The sequence below is a fragment of the Hyla sarda genome, chromosome 5 (assembly GCF_029499605.1).
Source record: "Hyla sarda isolate aHylSar1 chromosome 5, aHylSar1.hap1, whole genome shotgun sequence".
In the NCBI taxonomy this organism is placed as follows: domain Eukaryota; kingdom Metazoa; phylum Chordata; class Amphibia; order Anura; family Hylidae; genus Hyla; species Hyla sarda.
In genome coordinates, this window is record NC_079193.1 from 11,295,319 (window position 1) to 11,319,713 (window position 24,395).

At 44.6% G+C, this 24,395-nt stretch overlaps 1 protein-coding gene across 2 annotated transcripts in view; it reads right to left on the reverse strand.

The window, feature by feature from the left end:
* Positions 1–23,510, reverse strand: part of HHATL (hedgehog acyltransferase like) — a 43,460-nt gene extending 19,950 nt beyond the window's left edge. Inside the window, exons 1-5 of one of the 2 annotated variants that reach the window (XM_056518854.1) lie at positions 23,361–23,510; positions 11,805–11,936; positions 3,920–4,059; positions 3,765–3,832; positions 2,787–2,900 (exon numbers count right to left, since the gene is read on the reverse strand). In XM_056518854.1, the coding sequence (XP_056374829.1) occupies positions 2,787–2,900; positions 3,765–3,832; positions 3,920–4,025 (288 nt within the window). In that variant the 5' untranslated portion in view covers positions 4,026–4,059; positions 11,805–11,936; positions 23,361–23,510. The remainder of the gene's footprint in view (positions 1–2,786; positions 2,901–3,764; positions 3,833–3,919; positions 4,060–11,804; positions 11,937–23,360) is intronic. The other variant, XM_056518853.1, reaches the window with a different exon arrangement.
* Positions 23,511–24,395: the final 885 nt, after the last annotated feature.

Below are 24,395 nucleotides of genomic sequence, written 5' to 3' on the forward strand. Positions count from 1 at the left end.
TACACAGTGATGTCACAGTACGGGGATAATACACAGTGATGTCACAGTACGGGGATAATACACACAGTGATGTCACAGTACAGGGATAATACACACAGTGATGTCACAGTACAGGGATAATACACACAGTGATGTCACAGTACAGGGATAATACTCAGTGATGTCACAGTACGGGGATAATAAACACAGTGATGTCACAGTACGGGGATAATACACAGTGATGTCACAGTACGGGGATAATACACAGTGATGTCACAGTACGGGGATAATACACAGTGATGTCACAGTACAGGGATAATACACACAGTGATGTCACAGTACAGGGATAATACACACAGTGATGTCACAGTACAGGGATAATATACACAGTGATGTCACAGTACGGGGATAATACACACAGTGATGTCACAGTACAGGGATAATACACAGTGATGTCACAGTACAGGGATAATACACAGTGATGTCACAGTACAGGGATAATACACACAGTGATGTCACAGTACGGGGATAATACACAGTGATGTCACAGTACAGGGATAATACACACAGTGATGTCACAGTACAGGGATAATACACAGTGATGTCACAGTACAGGGATAATACACACAGTGATGTCACAGTACAGGGATAATATACACAGTGATGTCACAGTACTGGGATAATACACAGTGATGTCACAGTACAGGGATAATACACACAGTGATGTCACAGTACAGGGATAATACATAGTGATGTCACAGTACATGGATAATACACAGTGATGTCACAGTACAGGGATAATACACAGTGATGTCACAGTACAGGGATAATACACAGTGATGTCACAGTACAGGGATAATACACACAGTGATGTCACAGTACAGGGATAATACACACAGTGATGTCACAGTACAGGGATAATACACAGTGATGTCACAGTACAGGGATAATACACACAGTGATGTCACAGTACAGGGATAATACACACAGTGATGTCACAGTACAGGGATAATACACACAGTGATGTCACAGTACAGGGATAATAGACACAGTGATGTCACAGTACAGGGATAATACACACAGTGATGTCACAGTACATGGATAATACACAGTGATGTCACAGTTCAGGGATAATACACACAGTGATGTCACAGTACAGGGATAGTACACACAGTGATGTCACATTACAGGAATACTACACACAGTGATGTCACAGTACAGGGATAATACACACAGTGATGTCACAGTACAGGGATAATACACAGTGATGTCACAGTACTGGGATAATACACACCGTGATGTCACAGTACAGTGATAATGCACAGTGATGTCACAGTACAGACATAATACACAGTGATGTCACAGTACATGTACAATACACAGTGATGTCACAGTACAGGGATAATACACAGTGATTTCACAGTACAGGGATAATACACAGTGATGTCACAGTACTGGGATAATACACAGTGATGTCACAGTACAGGGATAATACACAGTGATGTCACAGTACAGGGATAATATACACAGTGATGTCACAGTACAAGGATAATATACACAGTGATGTCACAGTACAGGGATAATACACAGTGATGTCACAGTACAGGGATAATACACACAGTGATGTCACAGTACAGGGATAATACACAGTAATGTCACAGTACATGTATAATACACACAGTGATGTCACAGTGCAGGGATAATACACAGTGATGTCACAGTACAGGGATAATACACAGTGATGTCACAGTACAGGGATAATACACACAGAGATGTCACAGTACGGGGATAATACACAGTGATATCACAGTACGGGCATAATACACACAGTGATGTCACAGTACAGGGATAATACACAGTGATGTCACAGTACGGGGATAATACACAGTGATGTCACAGTACGGGGATAATACACAGTGATGTCACAGTACAGGGATAATACACACAGTGATGTCACAGTACAGGGATAATACACAGTGATGTCACAGTACAGGGATAATACTCAGTGATGTCACAGTACATGGATAATATACAGTGATGTCACAGTACCGGGATAATACACACAGTGATGTCACAGTACGGGGATAATAAACACAGTGATGTCACAGTACGGGGATAATACACAGTGATGTCACAGTACAGGGATAATACACAGTGATGTCACAGTACAGGGATAATACACAGTGATGTCACAGTACAGGGATAATACACACAGTGATGTCACAGTACAGGGATAATACACACAGTGATGTAACAGTACAGGGATAATATACACAGTGATGTCACAGTACAGGGATAATACACAGTGATGTCACAGTACAGGGATAATACACACAGTGATGTCACAGTACAGGGATAATACACAGTGATGTCACAGTACAGGGATAATACACAGTGATGTCACAGTACAGGGGTAATATACACAGTGATGTCACAGTACAGGGATAATACACACAGTGATGTCACAGTACAGGGATAATACACAGTGATGTCACAGTACAGGGATAATACACAGTGATGTCACAGTACAGGGGTAATATACACAGTGATGTCACAGTACAGGGATAATACACACAGTGATGTCACAGTACAGGGATAATACACAGTGATGTCACAGTACAGGGATAATACACAGTGATGTCACAGTACAGGGATAATACACAGTGATGTCACAGTACAGGGATAATACACAGTGATGTCACAGTACAGGGATAATACACAGTGATGTCACAGTACAGGGATAATACACAGTGATGTCACAGTACAGGGATAATTAACTCTTTTAGACATTATTTGCAGTAACCAACCTTAGGGATTAGGAGGGAGAAGATCTTGACAAAGATGACATGTCCTGCGAGAGCAAAAATGATGTAATTTCTGAATGTCGTGAACCACATGACCCACTCGAAGTCTGCGGTGTCCTGCAACAATCACATGATCTTACTCCAGGGGTCATGACCTAAGCACTGATAAATCTCTGTCCTATGTGTGACATTATCTAAGGAGACTCAGCTTTACTGAACCCCGAATGGCATATCTGCCTAGTCTCAGAGGGACATTGAAGCCAGGCTGCATCACCAAGCAGATTCAAATTTAGGAGACTGGAAAGCTGGATGACAACCCTAGGAATGACAGTCCTTCATGTTAAAAAAAAAAGCACATGACCCAGTTACAACAATTAAAGGGGTCCTCCGCTGCTCAGCGTCTGGAACAAACAGTTTCGAACGCTGGAGCCGACGACGGGAGCTCGTGACATCATAGCCCCGCCCCCTCATGATTTCACGCCCCACCCCCTCAATGCAAGTCTATGGGAGGGGGCGTGACGGCTGTCACGCCCCCTCCCATAGACTTGCATTGAGGGGGTGGGGGCGTGACGTCATGAGGGGGGGGGGCAGGGCTATGACATCACGAGCTGCCGGCACCAGCGTTACGAACAGTTTTTTCCAGGACCCCTTTAAACACATGGATGCAGCAGTGCTCGGATAAAACAGATGGTGCAGAAGGACTAGTGATAATGAATGTGTATGATATGGGCAAAAACAAACCGGGGTCTGCCTCAGTGTGCAGTTAGATATATATATATATATATATATATATATATATATATATATATATATACTGTGACTCTATATTCCAGCTTAGATTGTTTATGTGCGGGTTGTAATCTGTAATTTTAGCTTTATCGGTTTGTAACTAAACTTTCCAGCACTTCTATACTGGGACTTGTAGTAACTAATCAGCCTCTAGGTGGCCCCGTTCTATTGCTGCTTCACTTATTCTCTCACCATTTTCCTCCCGAAGTAATACCAGCCGGTTTTGACATTCTCTTTGAATGATTTCCGATTCATATTATCTGCAAGAATAGAAGACGCCATAAATGTAGACGGGCTGAGATATAAAATAACCTGCACTATAGTAATAATAAATATATCACAAATACCTCGGGACGCCTCAAAGATCCCATTCATAGAATAGACCAGAGCGCAGGTCAGGACCAGAGCATAAAAGCCGAGCTCATAGTGCGGTAAGGCTGTCTTTATCCCCATGGTGACCGCCAATCAACGCCAAGGGTACCGAAATCTACAAAAAACCACAACAATCAGCTACAAACATAGAGAGATAGTACGAATGTACAACAATTTACTCAGGTTCATATTATTCTACATGAGAACAGTATTATAGTAGTTATATTCTTGTATATAGGAGCAGTATTATAGTAGTTATATTCTTGTATATAGGAGGCAGTATTATAGTAGTTATATTCTTGTATATAGGAGAAGTATTATAGTAGTTATATTCTTGTATATAGGAGGCAGTATTATAGTAGTTATATTCTTGTATATAGGAGCAGTATTATAGTAGTTATATTCTTGTATATAGGAGCAGTATTATAGTAGTTATATTCTTGTATATAGGAGCTGTATTATAGTAGTTATATTCTTGTATATAGGAGCAGTATTATAGTAGTTATATTCTTGTATATAGGAGCAGTATTATAGTAGTTATATTCTTGTATATAGGAGCAGTATTATAGTAGTTATATTCTTGTATATAGGAGCTGTATTATAGTAGTTATATTCTTGTATATAGGAGCAGTATTATAGTAGTTATATTCTTGTATATAGGGGCAGTATTATAGTAGTTATATTCTTGTATATAGGAGCAGTATTATAGTAGTTATATTCTTGTATATAGGAGCAATATTATAGTAGGTATATTCTTGTATATAGGGGCAGTATTATAGTAGTTATATTCTTGTATATAGGAGCAGTATTATAGTAGGTATATTCTTGTATATAGGAGCAGTATTATAGTAGTTATATTCTTGTATATAGGAGCAGTATTATAGTAGTTATATTCTTGTATATAGGAGGCAGTATTATAGTAGTTATATTCTTGTATATAGGAGCAGTATTATAGTAGTTATATTCTTGTATATAGGGGCAGTATTATAGTAGTTAAATTCTTGTATATAGGAGGAGTATTATAGTAGTTATATTCTTGTATATAGGAGCAGTATTATAGTAGTTATATTCTTGTATATAGGAGCAGTATTATAGTAGTTATATTCTTGTATATAGGAGCAGTATTATAGTAGTTATATTCTTGTATATAGGAGCAGTATTATAGTAGTTATATTCTTGTATATAGGAGCTGTATTATAGTAGTTATATTCTTGTATATAGGAGCAGTATTATAGTAGTTATATTCTTGTATATAGGGGCAGTATTATAGTAGTTATATTCTTGTATATAGGAGCAGTATTATAGTAGTTATATTCTTGTATATAGGAGCAATATTATAGTAGGTATATTCTTGTATATAGGGGCAGTATTATAGTAGTTATATTCTTGTATATAGGAGCAGTATTATAGTAGGTATATTCTTGTATATAGGAGCAGTATTATAGTAGTTATATTCTTGTATATAGGAGCAGTATTATAGTAGTTATATTCTTGTATATAGGAGGCAGTATTATAGTAGTTATATTCTTGTATATAGGAGCAGTATTATAGTAGTTATATTCTTGTATATAGGGGCAGTATTATAGTAGTTAAATTCTTGTATATAGGAGGAGTATTATAGTAGTTATATTCTTGTATATAGGAGCAGTATTATAGTAGTTATATTCTTGTATATAGGAGCAGTATTATAGTAGTTATATTCTTGTATATAGGAGCAGTATTATAGTAGTTATATTCTTGTATATAGGAGCAGTATTACAGTAGTTATATTCTTGTATATAGGAGCAGTATTATAGTAGTTATATTCTTGTATATAGGAGCAGTATTATAGTAGTTATATTCTTGTATATAGGAGCAGTATTATAGTAGTTATATTCTTGTATATAGGAGCAGTATTATAGTAGTTATATTCCTGTATATAGGAGGCAGTATTATAGTAGTTATATTCTTGTATATAGGAGCAGTATTATAGTAGTTATATTCTTGTATATAGGAGCAGTATTACAGTAGTTATATTCTTGTATATAGGAGCAGTGTTACGCCGAGCACTCCGGGTCCCCGCTCCTCCCCGGAGCGCTCGCTACACTCTCGCTCCCGCAGCGCCCCGGTCAGATCCACTGACCGGGTGCGCTGCGATACCGCCTCCAGCCGGGATGCGATTCGCGATGCGGGTGGCGCCCGCTCGCGATGCGCACCCCGGCTCCCGTACCTGACTCGCTCTCCGTCGGTCCTGTCCCGGCGCGCGCGCGCCGGGTCTCTGCGATTTAAAGGGCCACTGCGCCGCTGATTGGCGCAGTGGTTCTAATCAGTGTGTTCACCTGTGCACTCCCTATGTATACCTCACTTCCCCTGCACTCCCTCGCCGGATCTTGTTGCCATTGTGCCAGTGAAAGCGTTCCCTTGTGTGTTCCTAGCCTGTGTTCCAGACCTCCTGCCGTTGCCCCTGACTACGATCCTTGCTGCCTGCCCCGACCTTCTGCTACGTCCGACCTTGCTTCTGTCTACTCCCTTCTACCGCGCCTATCTTCAGCAGTCAGAGAGGTAGAGCCGTTGCTAGTGGATACGACCTGGTCACTACCGCCGCAGCAAGTCCATCCCGCTTTGCGGCGGGCTCTGGTGAACACCAGTAGTGACTTAGAACCGGTCCACTAGCACGGTCCACGCCAATCCCTCTCTGGCACAGAGGATCCACCTCCTGCCAGCCGGCATCGTGACAGTAGATCCGGCCATGGATCCCGCTGAAGTTCCTCTGCCAGTTGTCGCCGACCTCACCTCGGTGGTCGCCCAGCAGTCACAACAGATAGCGCAACAAGGCCACCAGCTGTCTCAACTGACCGTGATGCTACAGCAGCTACTACCACAGCTTCAGCAATCATCTCCTCCGCCAGCTCCTGCACCTCCTCCGCAGCGAGTGGCCGCCTCAGGCCTACGACTATCCTTGCCGGATAAATTTGATGGGGACTCTAAGTTTTGCCGTGGCTTCCTTTCTCAATGTTCCCTGCACTTGGAGATGATGTCGGACCAGTTTCCTACTGAAAGGTCTAAGGTGGCTTTCGTAGTCAGCCTTCTGTCTGGAAAAGCTCTGTCATGGGCCACACCGCTCTGGGACCGCAATGACCCCGTCACTGCCTCTGTACACTCCTTCTTCTCGGAAATTCGAAGTGTCTTTGAGGAACCTGCCCGAGCCTCTTCTGCTGAGACTGCCCTGCTGAACCTGGTCCAGGGTAATTCTTCCGTTGGCGAGTACGCCGTACAATTCCGTACTCTTGCTTCAGAACTTTCCTGGAATAATGAGGCCCTCTGCGCGACCTTTAAAAAAGGCCTATCCAGCAACATTAAAGATGTTCTGGCCGCACGAGAAATTCCTGCTAACCTACATGAACTCATTCATCTTGCCACTCGCATTGACATGCGTTTTTCCGAAAGGCGTCAGGAGCTCCGCCAGGATATGGACTTTGTTCGCACGAGGCGTTTTTTCTCCCCGGCTCCTCTCTCCTCTGGTCCCCTGCAATCCGTTCCTGTGCCTCCCGCCGTGGAGGCTATGCAAGTTGACCGGTCTCGCTTGACACCTCAAGAGAGGACACGACGCCGCATGGAGAATCTCTGCCTGTACTGTGCCGGTACCGAACACTTCCTGAAGGATTGTCCTATCCGTCCTCCCCGCCTGGAAAGACGTACGCTGACTCCGCACAAAGGTGAAACAGTCCTTGATGTCAACTCTGCTTCTCCACGTCTTACTGTGCCTGTGCGGATATCTGCCTCTACCTTCTCCTTCTCCACTAAGGCCTTCTTGGATTCCGGATCTGCAGGAAATTTTATTTTGGCCTCTCTCATCAACAGGTTCAGCATCCCAGTGACCAGTCTCGCCAGACCTCTTTACATCAATTGCGTTAACAATGAAAGATTGGACTGTGCCGTGCGTTACCGCACGGAACCCCTCCTAATGTGCATCGGACCTCATCACGAAAGAATTGAGTTTTTGGTCCTCTCCAATTGCACTTCCGAAATTCTCCTTGGACTACCCTGGCTTCAACACCATTCCCCAACCCTGGATTGGTCCACAGGGGAGATCAAGAGTTGGGGTACCTCTTGTTTCAAGGACTGCCTTAAACCGGTTACCAGTACTCCCTGCCGTGATCCTGTGGTTCCCCCTGTAACCGGTCTCCCTAAGGCCTATATGGACTTTGCTGATGTGTTTTGCAAAAAACAAGCTGAGACTCTACCTCCTCACAGGCCTTATGATTGTCCTATTGACCTCCTCCCGGGCACTACTCCACCCCGGGGCAGAATTTATCCTCTGTCCGCCCCAGAGACTCTTGCTATGTCTGAGTACATCCAGGAAAATTTAAAAAAGGGCTTTATCCGCAAATCCTCCTCTCCTGCCGGAGCCGGATTTTTCTTTGTGTCCAAAAAAGATGGCTCCCTACGTCCTTTCATTGACTACCGCGGTCTTAATAAAATCACGGTAAAGAACCGCTACCCTCTACCTCTTATCTCTGAACTCTAGAAGGAGGGAGAAGAAGTTTATAAGAGACAGGATTAATCTGGCACAAAATTTTGAAAGGACCAAGATAGCGTGGTCCCAATTTGTAGCTGGGAACACGGAAGCGGACATATCAAGCGGAAGACGCCTTTAAACAGCTCAAGTCTGCCTTTTCTTCTGCTCCCGTGCTCTCCAGACCTGACCCATCTAAACCCTTCCTATTGGAGGTTGATGCCTCCTCAGTAGGAGCTGGAGCGGTCCTTCTACAAAAAAATTCTTCCGGGCATGCTGTTACTTGTGGGTTTTTTTCTAGGACCTTCTCTCCGGCGGAGAGGAACTACTCCATCGGGGATCGAGAGCTACTAGCCATTAAATTAGCACTTGAGGAATGGAGGCATCTGCTGGAGGGATCAAGATTTCCAGTTATTATTTACACCGATCACAAAAATCTCTCCTATCTCCAGTCTGCCCAACGGCTGAACCCTCGCCAGGCCAGGTGGTCTCTGTTCTTTGCCCGATTTAATTTTGAAATTCACTTTCGGCCTGCCGATAAGAACATTAGGGCCGATGCTCTCTCTCGTTCCTCGGATGCCTCGGAAGTAGAGCTCTCTCCGCAACACATCATTCCTCCTGACTGCCTGATCTCCACTTCTCCAGCCTCCATCAGGCAAACTCCTCCAGGGAAGACCTTCGTCACTCCACGCCAGCGTCTCGGGATTCTCAAATGGGGTCACTCCTCCCATCTCGCAGGCCATGCGGGCATCAAGAAATCCTTGCAACTCATCTCTCGTTTCTATTGGTGGCCGACTCTGGAGACGGATGTTGTGGATATTGTGCGAGCCTGCACTGTCTGTGCCCGGGATAAGACTCCTCGCCAGAAGCCCGCTGGTCTCCTTCATCCTCTGCCTGTCCCCGAACAGCCTTGGTCTCTGATTGGTATGGACTTTATTACAGACTTACCCTCATCCCGTGGCAACACTGTTGTTTGGGTGGTCGTTGATCGATTTTCCAAGATGGCACATTTCATCCCTCTTCCTGGTCTTCCTTCAGCGCCTCAGTTGGCTAAACAATTTTTTGTACACATTTTTCGTCTTCACGGGTTGCCCACGCAGATCGTCTCGGATAGAGGCGTCCAATTCGTGTCAAAATTCTGGAGGGCTCTCTATAAACAACTCAAGATTAAATTAAACTTTTCTTCTGCTTATCATCCTCAATCCAATGGGCAAGTAGAAAGAATTAACCAGGTCCTGGGTGATTATTTACGGCATTTTGTTTCCTCTCGCTAGGATGACTGGGCAGATCTTCTACCATGGGCCGAATTCTCGTATAACTTCAGAGTTTCTGAATCTTCTTCCAAATCCCCATTTTTCGTGGTGTACGGCCGTCACCCTCTTCCCCCCCTCCCTACTCCCTTGCCCTCTGGTTTGCCCGCTGTGGATGAAATAACTCGTGATCTTTCCACCATATGGAAAGAGACCCAAAATTCTCTCTTACAGGCTTCATCACGCATGAAGAAGTTTGCTGATAAGAAAAGAAGAGCTCCCCCCATTTTTTCTCCCGGAGACAAGGTATGGCTCTCCGCTAAATATGTCCGCTTCCGTGTTCCCAGCTACAAATTGGGACCACGCTATCTTGGTCCTTTCAAAATTTTGTGCCAGATTAATCCTGTCTCTTATAAACTTCTTCTCCCTCCTTCTCTTCGTATTCCTAATGCCTTTCACGTTTCTCTTCTTAAACCACTCATCATCAACCGTTTCTCTCCTAAACTTATCTCTCCCACTCCTGTCTCCGGTTCTTCAGACATCTTTCCTGTAAAGGAGATACTGGCCTCCAAAAAGGTCAGAGGAAAAACCTTCTTTTTGGTTGACTGGGAGGGCTGTGGTCCTGAAGAGAGATCCTGGGAACCTGAGGACAATATCCTAGATAAAAGTCTGGTCCTCAGGCTCCAAGAAGAGGGGGAGACCCAAGGGGGGGGGTACTGTTACGCCGAGCGCTCCGGGTCCCCGCTCCTCCCCGGAGCGCTCGCTACACTCTCGCTCCCGCAGCGCCCCGGTCAGATCCACTGACCGGGTGCGCTGCGATACCGCCTCCAGCCGGGATGCGATTCGCGATGCGGGTGGCGCCCGCTCGCGATGCGCACCCCGGCTCCCGTACCTGACTCTCTCTTCGTCGGTCCTGTCCCGGCGCGCGCGGCCCCGCTCCCTAGGGCGCGCGCGCGCCGGGTCTCTGCGATTTAAAGGGCCACTGCGCCGCTGATTGGCGCAGTGGTTCTAATCAGTGTGTTCACCTGTGCACTCCCTATGTATACCTCACTTCCCCTGCACTCCCTCGCCGGATCTTGTTGCCATTGTGCCAGTGAAAGTGTTCCCTTGTGTGTTCCTAGCCTGTGTTCCAGACCTCCTGCCGTTGCCCCCGACTACGATCCTTGCTGCCTGCCCCGACCTTCTGCTATGTCCGACCTTGCTTCTGTCTACTCCCTTGTACCGCGCCTATCTTCAGCAGTCAGAGAGGTTGAGCCGTTGCTAGTGGATACGACCTGGTCACTACCGCCGCAGCAAGTCCATCCCGCTTTGCGGCGGGCTCTGGTGAATACCAGTAGTAACTTAGAACCGGTCCACTAGCACGGTCCACGCCAATCCCTCTCTGGCACAGAGGATCCACCTCCTGCCAGCCGGCATCGTGACAAGCAGTATTATAGTAGTTATATTCTTGTATATAGGAGCAGTATTATAGTAGTTATATTCTTGTATATAAGAGGAGTATTATAGTAGTTATATTCTTGTATATAGGGGCAGTATTATAGTAGTTATATTCTTGTATATAGGAGCAGTATTATAGTAGTTATATTCTTGTGTATAGGAGCAGTATTATAGTAGTTATATTCTTGTATATAGGAGCAGTATTATAGTAGTTATATTCTTGTATATAGGAGGCAGTATTATAGTAGTTATATTCTTGTATATAGGATGCAGTATTATAGTAGTTATATTCTTGTATATAGGAGCAGTATTATAGTAGTTATATTCTTGTATATAGGAGCGGTATTATAGTAGTTATATTCTTGTATATAGGAGCAGTATTATAGTAGTTATATTCTTATATATAGGAGCAGTATTATTGTAGTTATATTCTTGTATATAGGAGCAGTATTATAGTAGTTATATTCTTGTATATAGGATGCAGTATTATAGTAGTTATATTCTTGTATATAGGAGCAGTATTATAGTAGTTATATTCTTGTATATAGGAGCGGTATTATAGTAGTTATATTCTTGTATATAGGAGCAGTATTATAGTAGTTATATTCTTATATATAGGAGCAGTATTATTGTAGTTATCAAACATTTGAGAGAGCATAGAAAATAAGCGGCACTCACCACAGACAGCTAGCGTCAACTTCTTTATTTCTTAGGCGTGCAGTAAAACATGCAGGTGCAGGGAGACAAGGACGCCGGGGAATCCGGCGAATATCAGGCTGCACGGTTGGCTGTGCCGAACGCTGTTTCTCACTACAAGCATTATTGTAGTTATATTCTTGTATATAGGAGCAGTATTATAGTAGTTATATTCTTGTATATAGGAGCAGTATTATAGTAGTTATATTCTTGTATATAGGAGCAGTATTATAGTAGTTATATTCTTGTATATAGGAGCAGTATTATAGTAGTTATATTCTTGTATATAGGAGGCAGTATTATAGTAGTTATATTCTTATATATAGGAGCAGTATTAAAGTAGTTATATTCTTGTATATAGGAGCAGTATTATAGTAGTTATATTCTTGTATATAGGAGCAGTATTATAGTAGTTATATTCTTGTATATAGGAGGCAGTATTATAGTAGTTATATTCTTGTATATAGGAGCAGTATTATAGTAGTTATATTCTTGTATATAGGAGCAGTATTATAGTAGTTATATTCTTGTACATAGGCAGCAGTATTATAGTAGTTATATTCTTGTATATAGGAGCAGTATTATAGTAGTTATATTCTTGTATATAGGAGCAGTATTATAGTAGTTATATTCTTGTATATAGGAGCAGTATTATAGTAGTTATATTCTTGTATATAGGAGCAGTATTATAGTAGTTATATTCTTGTATATAGGAGCTGTTACGCCAAGCGCTCCGGGTCCCCGCTCCTCCCCGGAGCGCTCGCCTCTCTCTCGCTACCGCAGCGCTCCGGGCAGCTCCACTGACCCGGTGCGCTGCGATACCGTCTCCAGCCGGGATGCGATTCGCGATGCGGGTAGCGCCCGCTCGCGATGCGCATCCCGGCTCCCGTACCTGACTCGCTCTCCGTCTGTCCTGTCCCGGCGCGCGCGGCCCCGCTCCCTAGGGCGCGCGCGCGCCGGGTCTCTGCGATTTAAAGGGCCACTGCGCCGCTGATTGGCGCAGTGGTTCCAATTAGTGTGTTCACCTGTGCACTCCATATATATACCTCACTTCCCCTGCACTCCCTCGCCGGATCTTGTTGCCATTGTGCCAGTGAAAGCGTTTCCTTGTGTGTTCCTAGCCTGTGTTCCAGACCTCCTGCCGTTGCCCCCGACTACGATCCTTGCTGCCTGCCCCGACCTTCTGCTACGTCCGACCTTGCTTCTGTCTACTCCCTTGTACCGCGCCTATCTTCAGCAGTCAGAGAGGTTGAGCCGTTGCTAGTGGATACGACCTGGTCCCTACCGCCGCAGCAAGACCATCCCGCTTTGCGGCGGGCTCTGGTGAAAACCAGTAGTGACTTAGAACCGATCCACTAGCACGGTCCACGCCAATCCCTCTCTGGCACAGAGGATCCACTACCTGCCAGCCGGCATCGTGACAGTAGATCCGGCCATGGATCCCGCTGAAGTTCCTCTGCCAGTTGTCGCCGACCTCACCACGGTGGTCGCCCAGCAGTCACAACAGATAGCGCAACAAGGCCACCAGCTGTCTCAACTGACCGTGATGCTACAGCAGCTACTACCACAGCTTCAGCAATCATCTCCTCCGCCAGCTCCTGCACCTCCTCCGCAGCGAGTGGCCGCTTCTGGTCTACGACTATCCTTGCCGGATAAATTTGATGGGGACTCTAAATTCTGCCGTGGCTTTCTTTCCCAATGTTCCCTGCACTTGGAGATGATGTCGGACCAGTTCCCTACTGAAAGGTCTAAGGTGGCTTTCGTAGTCAGCCTTCTGTCTGGAAAAGCTCTGTCATGGGCCACACCGCTCTGGGACCGCAATGACCCCGTCACTGCCTCTATACACTCCTTCTTCTCAGAAATTCGAAGTGTCTTTGAGGAACCTGCCCGAGCCTCTTCTGCTGAGACTGCCCTGTTGAACCTGGTCCAGGGTAATTCTTCCGTTGGAGAGTACGCCGTACAATTCCGTACTCTTGCTTCAGAATTATCCTGGAATAATGAGGCCCTCTGCGCGACCTTTAAAAAAGGCCTATCCAGCAACATTAAAGATGTTCTGGCCGCACGAGAAATCCCTGCTAACCTACATGAACTCATCCATCTTGCCACTCGCATTGACATGCGTTTTTCCGAAAGGCGTCAGGAGCTCCGCCAGGATATGGACTTTGTTCGCACAAGACGTTTTTTCTCCCCGGCTCCTCTCTCCTCTGGTCCCCTGCAATCCGTTCCTGTGCCTCCCGCCGTGGAGGCTATGCAGGTCGACCGGTCTCGCCTGACACCTCAAGAGAGGACACGACGCCGCATGGAGAATCTCTGTCTGTACTGTGCCAGTACCGAACACTTCCTGAAGGATTGTCCTATCCGTCCTCCCCGCCTGGAAAGACGTACGCTGACTCCGCACAAAGGTGAGACAGTCCTTGATGTCTACTCTGCTTCTCCACGCCTTACTGTGCCTGTGCGGATATCTGCCTCTGCCTTCTCCTTCTCTACTATGGCCTTCTTGGATTCCGGATCTGCAGGAAATTTTATTTTGGCCTCTCTTATCAACAGGTTCAACATCCCAGTGACCAGTCTCGCCAGACCCCTCTACATCAATTGTGTAAACAATGAAAGATTGGACTGTACCATACGTTTCCGCACGGAGCCCCTTCTAATGTGCATCGGACCTCATCACGAGAAGATTGAATTTTTGGTCCTCCCCAATTGCACTTCCGAAATCCTCCTTGGACTACCCTGGCTTCAACTCCATTCCCCAACCCTGGATTGGTCCACTGGGGAGATCAAGAGTTGGGGGCCCTCTTGTTTCAAGGACTGCCTAAAACCGGTTCCCAGTACCCCTTGCCGTGACTCTGTGGTTCCCCCTGTAACCGGTCTCCCTAAGGCCTATATGGACTTTGCGGATGTTTTTTGCAAAAAACAAGCTGAGACTCTACCTCCTCACAGGCCTTATGATTGTCCTATTGACCTCCTCCCGGGCACTACTCCACCCCGGGGCAGAATCTATCCTCTGTCCGCCCCAGAGACTCTTGCTATGTCGGAGTACATCCAGGAAAATTTAAAAAAAGGCTTTATCCGTAAATCCTCCTCTCCTGCCGGAGCCGGATTTTTCTTTGTGTCCAAAAAAGATGGCTCTCTACGCCCTTGCATTGACTACCGCGGTCTTAATAAAATCACGATAAAGAACCGCTACCCCCTACCCCTCATCTCTGAACTCTTTGATCGCCTCCAAGGTGCCCACATCTTTACCAAACTGGACTTAAGAGGTGCTTATAATCTCATCCGCATCAGAGAGGGGGATGAATGGAAAACGGCATTTAACACTAGAGATGGACACTTTGAGTATCTGGTCATGCCCTTTGGCCTGTGCAACGCCCCTGCCGTCTTCCAAGACTTTGTTAATGAAATTTTTCGTGATCTCTTATACTCCTGTGTTGTTGTATATCTGGACGATATCCTGATTTTTTCTGCCAATCTAGAAGAACACCGCCAGCATGTCCGTATGGTTCTTCAGAGACTTCGTGACAATCAACTTTATGCCAAGATAGAGAAATGTCTGTTTGAATGCCAATCTCTTCCTTTCCTAGGATACTTGGTCTCTGGCCAGGGACTACAAATGGATCCAGACAAACTCTCTGCCGTCTTAGATTGGCCACGCCCCTCCGGACTCCGTGCTATCCAACGTTTTTTGGGGTTCGTCAATTATTACAGGCAATTTATTCCACATTTTTCTACCGTTGTGGCCCCTATCGTGGCTTTAACCAAAAAAAATGCCAATCCCAAGTCTTGGCCTCCTCAAGCGGAAGACGCCTTTAAACAGCTCAAGTCTGCCTTTTCTTCGGCTCCCGTGCTCTCCAGACCTGACCCTTCCAAACCCTTCCTATTGGAGGTTGATGCCTCCTCTGTAGGAGCTGGAGCGGTCCTTCTACAAAAAAATTCTTCCGGGCATGCTGTTACTTGTGGGTTTTTTTCTAGGACCTTCTCTCCGGCGGAGAGGAACTACTCCATCGGGGATCGAGAGCTTCTAGCCATTAAATTAGCACTTGAGGAATGGAGGCATCTGCTGGAGGGATCAAGATTTCCTGTTATTATTTACACCGATCACAAGAACCTCTCCTATCTCCAGTCTGCCCAACGGCTGAATCCTCGCCAGGCCAGGTGGTCTCTGTTCTTTGCCCGATTTAATTTTGAAATTCACTTTCGGCCTGCCGATAAGAACATTAGGGCCGATGCTCTCTCTCGTTCCTCGGATGCCTCAGAAGTTGAACTCTCTCCGCAACACATCATTCCTCCTGACTGCCTGATCTCCACTTCTCCAGTCTCCATCAGGCAAACTCCTCCAGGAAAGACCTTCGTCTCTCCACGCCAACGCCTCGGAATCCTCAAATGGGGTCACTCCTCCCATCTCGCAGGTCATACAGGCATCAAGAAATCTGTGCAACTCATCTCTCGCTTCTATTGGTGGCCGACTCTGGAGACGGATGTCGTGGACTTTGTGCGAGCCTGCACTGTCTGTGCTCGGGATAAGACTCCTCGCCAGAAGCCCGCTGGTTTTCTTCATCCTCTGCCTGTCCCCGAACAGCCTTGGTCTCTGATTGGTATGGATTTTATTACAGACCTACCCCCATCCCGTGGCAACACTGTTGTTTGGGTGGTCGTTGATCGATTCTCCAAGATGGCACATTTCATCCCTCTTCCTGGTCTTCCTTCAGCGCCTCAGTTGGCTAAACAATTTTTTGTACACATTTTTCGTCTTCACGGGTTGCCCACACAAATAGTCTCGGATAGAGGCGTCCAATTCGTGTCTAAATTCTGGAGGGCTCTCTGTAAACAACTCAAGATTAAATTAAACTTTTCTTCTGCATATCATCCTCAATCCAATGGACAAGTAGAAAGAATTAACCAGGTCTTGGGTGATTATTTACGACATTTTGTTTCCTCCCGCCAGGATGATTGGGCAGATCTTCTACCATGGGCCGAATTCTCGTATAACTTTAGAGTCTCTGAATCTTCCTCCAAATCCCCATTTTTCGTGGTGTACGGCCGTCACCCTCTTCCCCCCCTCCCTACTCCCTTGCCCTCTGGTTTGCCCGCTGTAGATGAAGTGACTCGTGATCTTTCCACCATATGGAAAGAGACCCAAGTTTCTCTTTTTCAGGCTTCATCTCGCATGAAAAAGTTTGCCGATAAGAAAAGAAGAGCTCCCCCCATTTTTGCTCCCGGAGACAAGGTATGGCTCTCCGCTAAATATGTCCGCTTTCGTGTCCCCAGTTACAAACTGGGTCCACGCTATCTTGGTCCCTTCAAAGTCTTGTGCCAAATTAATCCTGTCTCTTACAAACTTCTTCTTCCTCCTTCTCTCCGTATTCCTAATGCCTTTCATGTCTCTCTTCTTAAACCACTCATCATCAACCGTTTCTCTCCCAAATTAGTTTCTCCCACTCCTGTCTCCGGTTCTTCTGACGTCTTCTCTGTGAAAGAGATACTGGCCTCCAAGACGGTCAGAGGAAAAAAGTTCTTTTTGGTGGATTGGGAGGGCTGTGGACCTGAAGAGAGATCCTGGGAACCTGAGGACAACATCCTAGACAAAAGTCTGCTCCTCAGGTTCTCAGGCTCTAAGAAGAGGGGGAGACCCAAGGGGGGGGGTACTGTTACGCCGAGCGCTCCGGGTCCCCGCTCCTCCCCGGAGCGCTCGCCTCTCTCTCGCTACCGCAGCGCTCCGGGCAGCTCCACTGACCCGGTGCGCTGCGATACCGTCTCCAGCCGGGATGCGATTCGCGATGCGGGTAGTGCCCGCTCGCGATGCGCATCCCGGCTCCCGTACCTGACTCGCTCTCCGTCTGTCCTGTCCCGGCGCGCGCGGCCCCGCTCCCTAGGGCGCGCGCGCGCCGGGTCTCTGCGATTTAAAGGGCCACTGCGCCGCTGATTGGCGCAGTGGTTCCAATTAGTGTGTTCACCTGTGCACTCCCTATTTATACCTCACTTCCCCTTCACTCCCTCGCCGGATCTTGTTGCCATTGTGCCAGTGAAAGCGTTTCCTTGTGTGTTCCTAGCCTGTGTTCCAGACCTCCTGCCGTTGCCCCCGACTACGATCCTTGCTGCCTGCCCCGACCTTCTGCTACGTCCGACCTTGCTTCTGTCTACTCCCTTGTACCGCGCCTATCTTCAGCAGTCAGAGAGGTTGAGCCGTTGCTAGTGGATACGACCTGGTCACTACCGCCGCAGCAAGACCATCCCGCTTTGCGGCGGGCTCTGGTGAAAACCAGTAGTGACTTAGAACCGATCCACTAGCACGGTCCACGCCAATCCCTCTCTGGCACAGAGGATCCACTACCTGCCAGCCGGCATCGTGACAGGAGCAGTATTATAGTAGGTATATTCTTGTATATAGGAGCGGTATTATAGTAGTTATATTCTTGTATATAGGAGCAGTATTATAGTAGTTATATTCTTGTATATAGGGGGCAGTATTATACTAGTTATATTCTTGTATATAGGAGCAGTATTATAGTAGTTATATTCTTGTATATAGGAGCAGTATTATAGTAGTTATATTCTTGTATATAGGAGCAGTATTATAGTAGTTATATTCTTGTATATAGGAGCAGTATTATAGTAGTTATATTCTTGTATATAGGAGCAGTATTATAGTAGTTATATTCTTGTATATAGGAGCAGTATTATAGTAGTAATATTCTTGTATATAGGGGCAGTATTATAGTAGTTATATTCTTGCATATAGGAGCAGTATTATAGTAGTTATATTCTTGTATATAGGGGCAGTATTATAGTAGTTATATTCTTGTATATAGGAGCAGTATTATAGTAGTTATATTCTTGTATATAGGAGCAGTATTATAGTAGTTATATTCTTGTATATAGGAGGCAGTATTATAGTAGTTATATTCTTGTATAAAGGAGCAGTATTATAGTAGTTATATTCTTGTATATAGGAGCAGTATTATAGTAGTTATATTCTTGTATATAGGGGGCAGTATTATAGTAGTTATATTCTTGTATATAGGAGGCAGTATTATAGTAGTTATATTCTTGCATATAGGAGCAGTATTATAGTAGTTATATTCTTGTATATAGGAGCAGTATTACAGTAGTTATATTCTTGTATATAGGGGCAGTATTATAGTAGTTATATTCTTGTATATAGGAGCAGTATTATAGTAGTTATATTCTTGTATATAGGAGCAGTATTATAGTAATTATATTCCTGTATATAGGAGCAGTATTATAGTAGTTATATTCTTGTATATAGGAGGCAGTATTATAGTAGTTATATTCTTGTATATAGGGGGCAGTATTATAGTAGTTATATTCTTGTATATAGGGGCAGTATTATAGTAGTTATATTCTTATCTACTATGAGACATACTATATAGTCCTATGTACAGTGTGTATAGTTACCCGGGGTCTCGGAAGGGTTTCAGCACATTTTGGCGGTGTGTCTCCTTATGTGCTTAGGTTCTCATCCCCTCCCATCACTGGTTTCGCTCCTGTTTGGTGCTGATAACATTGAGCCTCTCAGGTTGAGCTGACACTATGTTTGGCCGAGGGTGTTGGGTGACACACAATGAAGGTCTTAGACACATTACAGTACATTCTGCTCAATGTGGCGGTGAAGCTTTTATTTGACCGTTCACATCTGACAGATATTTGGAGGAATATTTTGGTATTTTTCCTTTGCTCTCTATTTCTGATTATGGGGAAAGCCTTTTTTTTATAGAACACTTTATTGAGTAAACCTGATTTTTTATTGGGGTCTATGATTAGTAGTATTCCGAAAATGTATAAATTTATTCGTGCATGTATTTATGCAAATGAGGTATTTATGTATACGACATGGCGCATCTGTTTGCAGCGCTGACCCATATTGAGTAGCCGTCACGTGTAGACAGAAATCAATGGGCGGACATTGATTTTAGTGGGTGCCTTTATACATTGAGATGAGTGAGGTATCCAAGGACTGTACCCAACTGTATCCGAGCTCTCTAATGCCAGTGTAATCCTAATGGAAACAATACTAAGGGAGGTCAGCTCGCAACCAAATCCACAGAAACTTCTCAGGGAATTAATTTATCTTCTGAAACAGTGGTCTCCAAACTGCAGCCCTCCAGATGTTGCAAAACTACAACTCCCAGCCTTCCCAGACAGCCAACGGCTGTCTGGGAAGGCTGGGAGTTGTAGTTTTGCAACATCTGGAGCGCTGCAGTTTGGAGACCAGTGTTCTATGTATATATTTAGAAGTAAATATATCGTATATTTACTATAGAAGATTAAAAAAATTCTATAGTAGATTAGTAGATTTAAAAAAAAAAAATTCTTTAGTTTTCTTTTTTTTAGAACATTATCAAAAGCAGAAAAAAGATTTTTCTTAATCCATAAAAAAAATAAAATAAAAATACCTCGACATGTTTTGAAGAAACATAGTTCTTACTCATGGTGCCATGAGTAAGAACTGAAACAGTTCAAAACACGTCGGCGTTTCATTTATAATTTTTTATACATTAAGAAAAGTTTTTTTTTCAGTTTTTTTTATGTCCTAATAAACTACTGAAAGCCACTTGCATTTTTTTTTACATAGTGCAGTGTTTCTTTACTGGGGCGCCTCCAGCTGTTGCAAAAAACTAAAACTCCCGGCATGCCCGGATTGCCGTTGTAGTTTCGCAACATCTGGAGGGCCACAATTTGGAGACCACTGTTCTAAATATATGTTTAGAAGGAAATTGATTATATCTATTTAGAAGCACGGATGACTTTACAAGTCGGGGAAACTCACAATGATAAATGGAGAGAAAAAATCGGCAACGTTTCCAGATTTTTGCAGATTAGAAAATGCAATATTTTCATTTTTTTTTTTTTTTTGGAACATCAATAAAGCAGAAAAAGATCAATTTTTATAAAAAAATTAATAAATATGTAAACCCCTGACATGGTGCCATGAATAAGAACTGTAAAAGGTCAAAACACGTCAGCATTTCATTTGTATTTTTTATGCTTTAAGAAAAGGTTTTATTTTTATGTTTTTTAATGTTATAATAAACTACTGGAAGCTGCAGACTTTGCATATTTTTTCCTAATTTCTAACCTAACCCCTAACGTTCTTTCTGATGGTGATCCTAAAAGTCTAGTCCCCGCCCCATACACAAAGCTACAAAAAGATATGGAAACATAAACTCTTTATTACAGGGGTTATTCAGGGATAGGACATTTTTTCCCCCCAAAAAACAGCATCACACCTGGTTGAGTGTGGTATTACAACTCTGCTCCATTTACTTTAACTGGGCTGCAATACCACACACAACCTGAAGACCGGGGTGGCACTGTTTTTTTTTTTTTTTTTAAAGAAATCTGCTCTGTTATTGTTTTAAATTCGTGTAATTACTTTAAGCACATCACAGTGAGGGATGTAATTCCCCCTAGTGGTGGATCAGTGGTATTACCCAACTGTCTATAATATAGGATACACTATGATGTACAGATCCAAAGCAATATCCCGCCTGCAGTGAAGTGAAGTTCTGCTAGATCAGTGTATCCCCAAGCAGTGTGCCTCCAGCTGTTGCAAAACTACAAATCCCAGCGAAGGATGTAGTTCCCCCTGGTGGTTGGCGGGTGATATTACCCAACTGTCTATAATACAGTATACACTATGATGTACAGATATGAAGCAATATCCGAGCCTGTAGAAGAGTGGGGTTCTCCTATATCACTGTTACCCAAGCAGGGTGTCTCCAGCTGTTGCAAAACAACAACTCCTAGTATGCCCGAACAGCCAAAGGCTGTCCGGGCATGCTGGGAGTTGTAGTTTTGCAACAGGTGGAGGCACGCTAGTTGGGAAACACTGCACTAGGGTAATCAGTACAGTTGCTGGGCTGCCCGGGCATGCTGGGAGTTGGAGTTGTGCAACAGCTGGAGGCACGTTAATTGGGAAACACTACACTAGGGTGAGCAGTACAGTTGCTGGGATGTCTGGGTATGCTGGGAGTTGTAGTTGTGCAACAGCTGGAGGCACTCTAGATGAAAAACACTGCACTAGGGTGATCAGTACAGTTGTTGGGCTGTCCGGGCATGCTGGGAGTTGTAGTTGTGCAAAAGCTGGAGGTACGCTAGTTGGAAAACACTACACTTGGGTGATCAGTACAGTTGTTGGGCTGTCCGGGCATGCTGGGAGTTGTAGTTGTGAAACAGCTGGAGGTACGCTAGTTGGAAAACACTACACTTGGGTGATCAGTATAGTCGCTGGGCTGTCTATGCATGCTGGGAGTTGTAGTTGTGCAACAGCTGGAGGCACGCTAGTTGGGAAACACTGCACTATGGTGATCAGTACAGTCGCAGGGAGTGCTGGGAGTTGTAGTTGTGGCAGCTGGAGGCATAGATGAGTGCAGTTGGTGTCTCCGCACACTTATAGCAGTGTGTAATGTCAGCAATGCGGGTGGGCAGCTAATTCAGCGCCTTCTACATCTCTTTCCATTAATAGCTGCTGAACCTGTCGCTGCGGAGAACGCCGGCACATGGAGCGTGCAGCAAAAATCCACAACCCCATAGACACAGATACAACGTATCACTGAGGATGAGTCCGCTACTATATATATATATATATATATATATATATATATATATATATATACACACAGATATAATGTATCACTGAGGATGAGACCACTACAATATATATATACACAGATACAATGTATCACTGAGGATGGGTCCGCTACTATATATATATATATATATATATATATATATACACAGATACAATGTATCACTGAGGATGGGTCCGCTACTATATATATATACAGATACAATGTATCACTGAGGATGAGTCCGCTACTATATATATATATATATATATATATATACAGATACAATGTATCACTGAGGATGAGTCCGCTACTATATATATATATACAGATACAATGTATCACTGAGGATGAGTCCGCTACTATATATATATATATATATATATACACAGATACAATGTATCACTGAGGATGAGTCCGCTACTATATATATATATATATATATATATATATATATATATATATATACAGATACAATGTATCACTGAGGATGAGTCCGCTACTATATATATATATATACACAGATACAATGTATCACTGAGGATGAGTCCGCTACTATATATATATATATATATATATATATATATACACAGATACAATGTATCACTGAGGATGAGTCCACTACAATATATATATATATATATATATATATATATATATATATATATATATACAGATACAATATATCACTGAGGATGAGTCCACTACAATATATATATATTCCTGCTGCTAATACACCAAGGTGACGTAACATCCCATATAGCAATGACCTTATATACCGCCATAGAGGAATCTCTGCAGCGCACACATCAGTATTCTGCTCCAGCGCGGTATAAAGGGGCATAGATCCCCGCAGCCCCCCCACTCCATGTGACAGGCTCAGTGTAATGCAAATCAAGGCTGCGGACAATGCTGCATTATACAGGGTGAAGTCCCCTTCTTTATCACTGACCTTGAGGTGCAGAATGTGGGAGCCCCCCGGGATCAGCGTCCTGCAGTCAGGAGTGAGGGTCCCATGTATCCAGGGTGGGAAGTGTCTCCAGTAAGTTTGGATGTGCTGTCGCCTGGGAGGTTGGAATGAGCTGAACTGGGATGGTGCAGGGAGCCGCCTGTCAGTGCAAAGACTGGAGATAGGGGACTGGGGGGGGGGGGGGGGGGGGGGGAGCAATGCAAGGTGCACAGGTAGATAGGAGCCTCCTATCCTAGTGTGCCTCCAGATGTTGCAAGACTACAACTCCCAGCATGCCTAGACAGCCCAGCAACTGTACTGATCATCCTAATGCAGTGTTTCCCAACTAGCGTGTCTCTAGCTGTTGCAAGACTACAACTCCCAGCATACCCAGACAGCCCGGCGACTGTATTGATCACCCTAGCGCAGTGTTTCCCAATGAGCGTACCTCTGGCTGTTGCAAGACTACAACTCCCAGCAAGGCCCAGACAGCCCAGCGACTGTACTGATCATCCTAGTGCAGTGTTTTCCAACTAGCGTGTCTCCAGCTGTTGCAAGACTACAACTCCCAGCATGCCCGGACAGCCCAGCGACTGTACTGAGCTCCCTAGTGCAGTGTTTCCCAACTAGTATGTGTCCAGCTGTTGCAAAACTACAACTCCCAGCATGCCCGGACAGCCCAGCTACTGTACTGAGCTCCCTAGTGCAGTTTCCCAACTAGTGTGTCTCCAGCTGTTGCAAAACTACAACTCCCAGCATGCCTGGACAGCCCAGCGACTGTACTGATCATCCTAGTGCAGTGTTTCCCAACTAGCATGTCTCCAGCTATTGCAAAACTACAACTCCCAGCATGCCCGGACAGCCCAGCTACTGTACTGAGCTCCCTAGTGCAGTGTTTCTCAACTAGTGTGCCTCCAACTGTTGCAAAACTACAACTCCCAGCATGTCTGGACTATACTGATCACCCTAGTGTTTTTCCAACTAGCGTGCCTCCAGCTGTTGCAAAACTACAACTCCCAGCATGCCCGGACAGCCAAC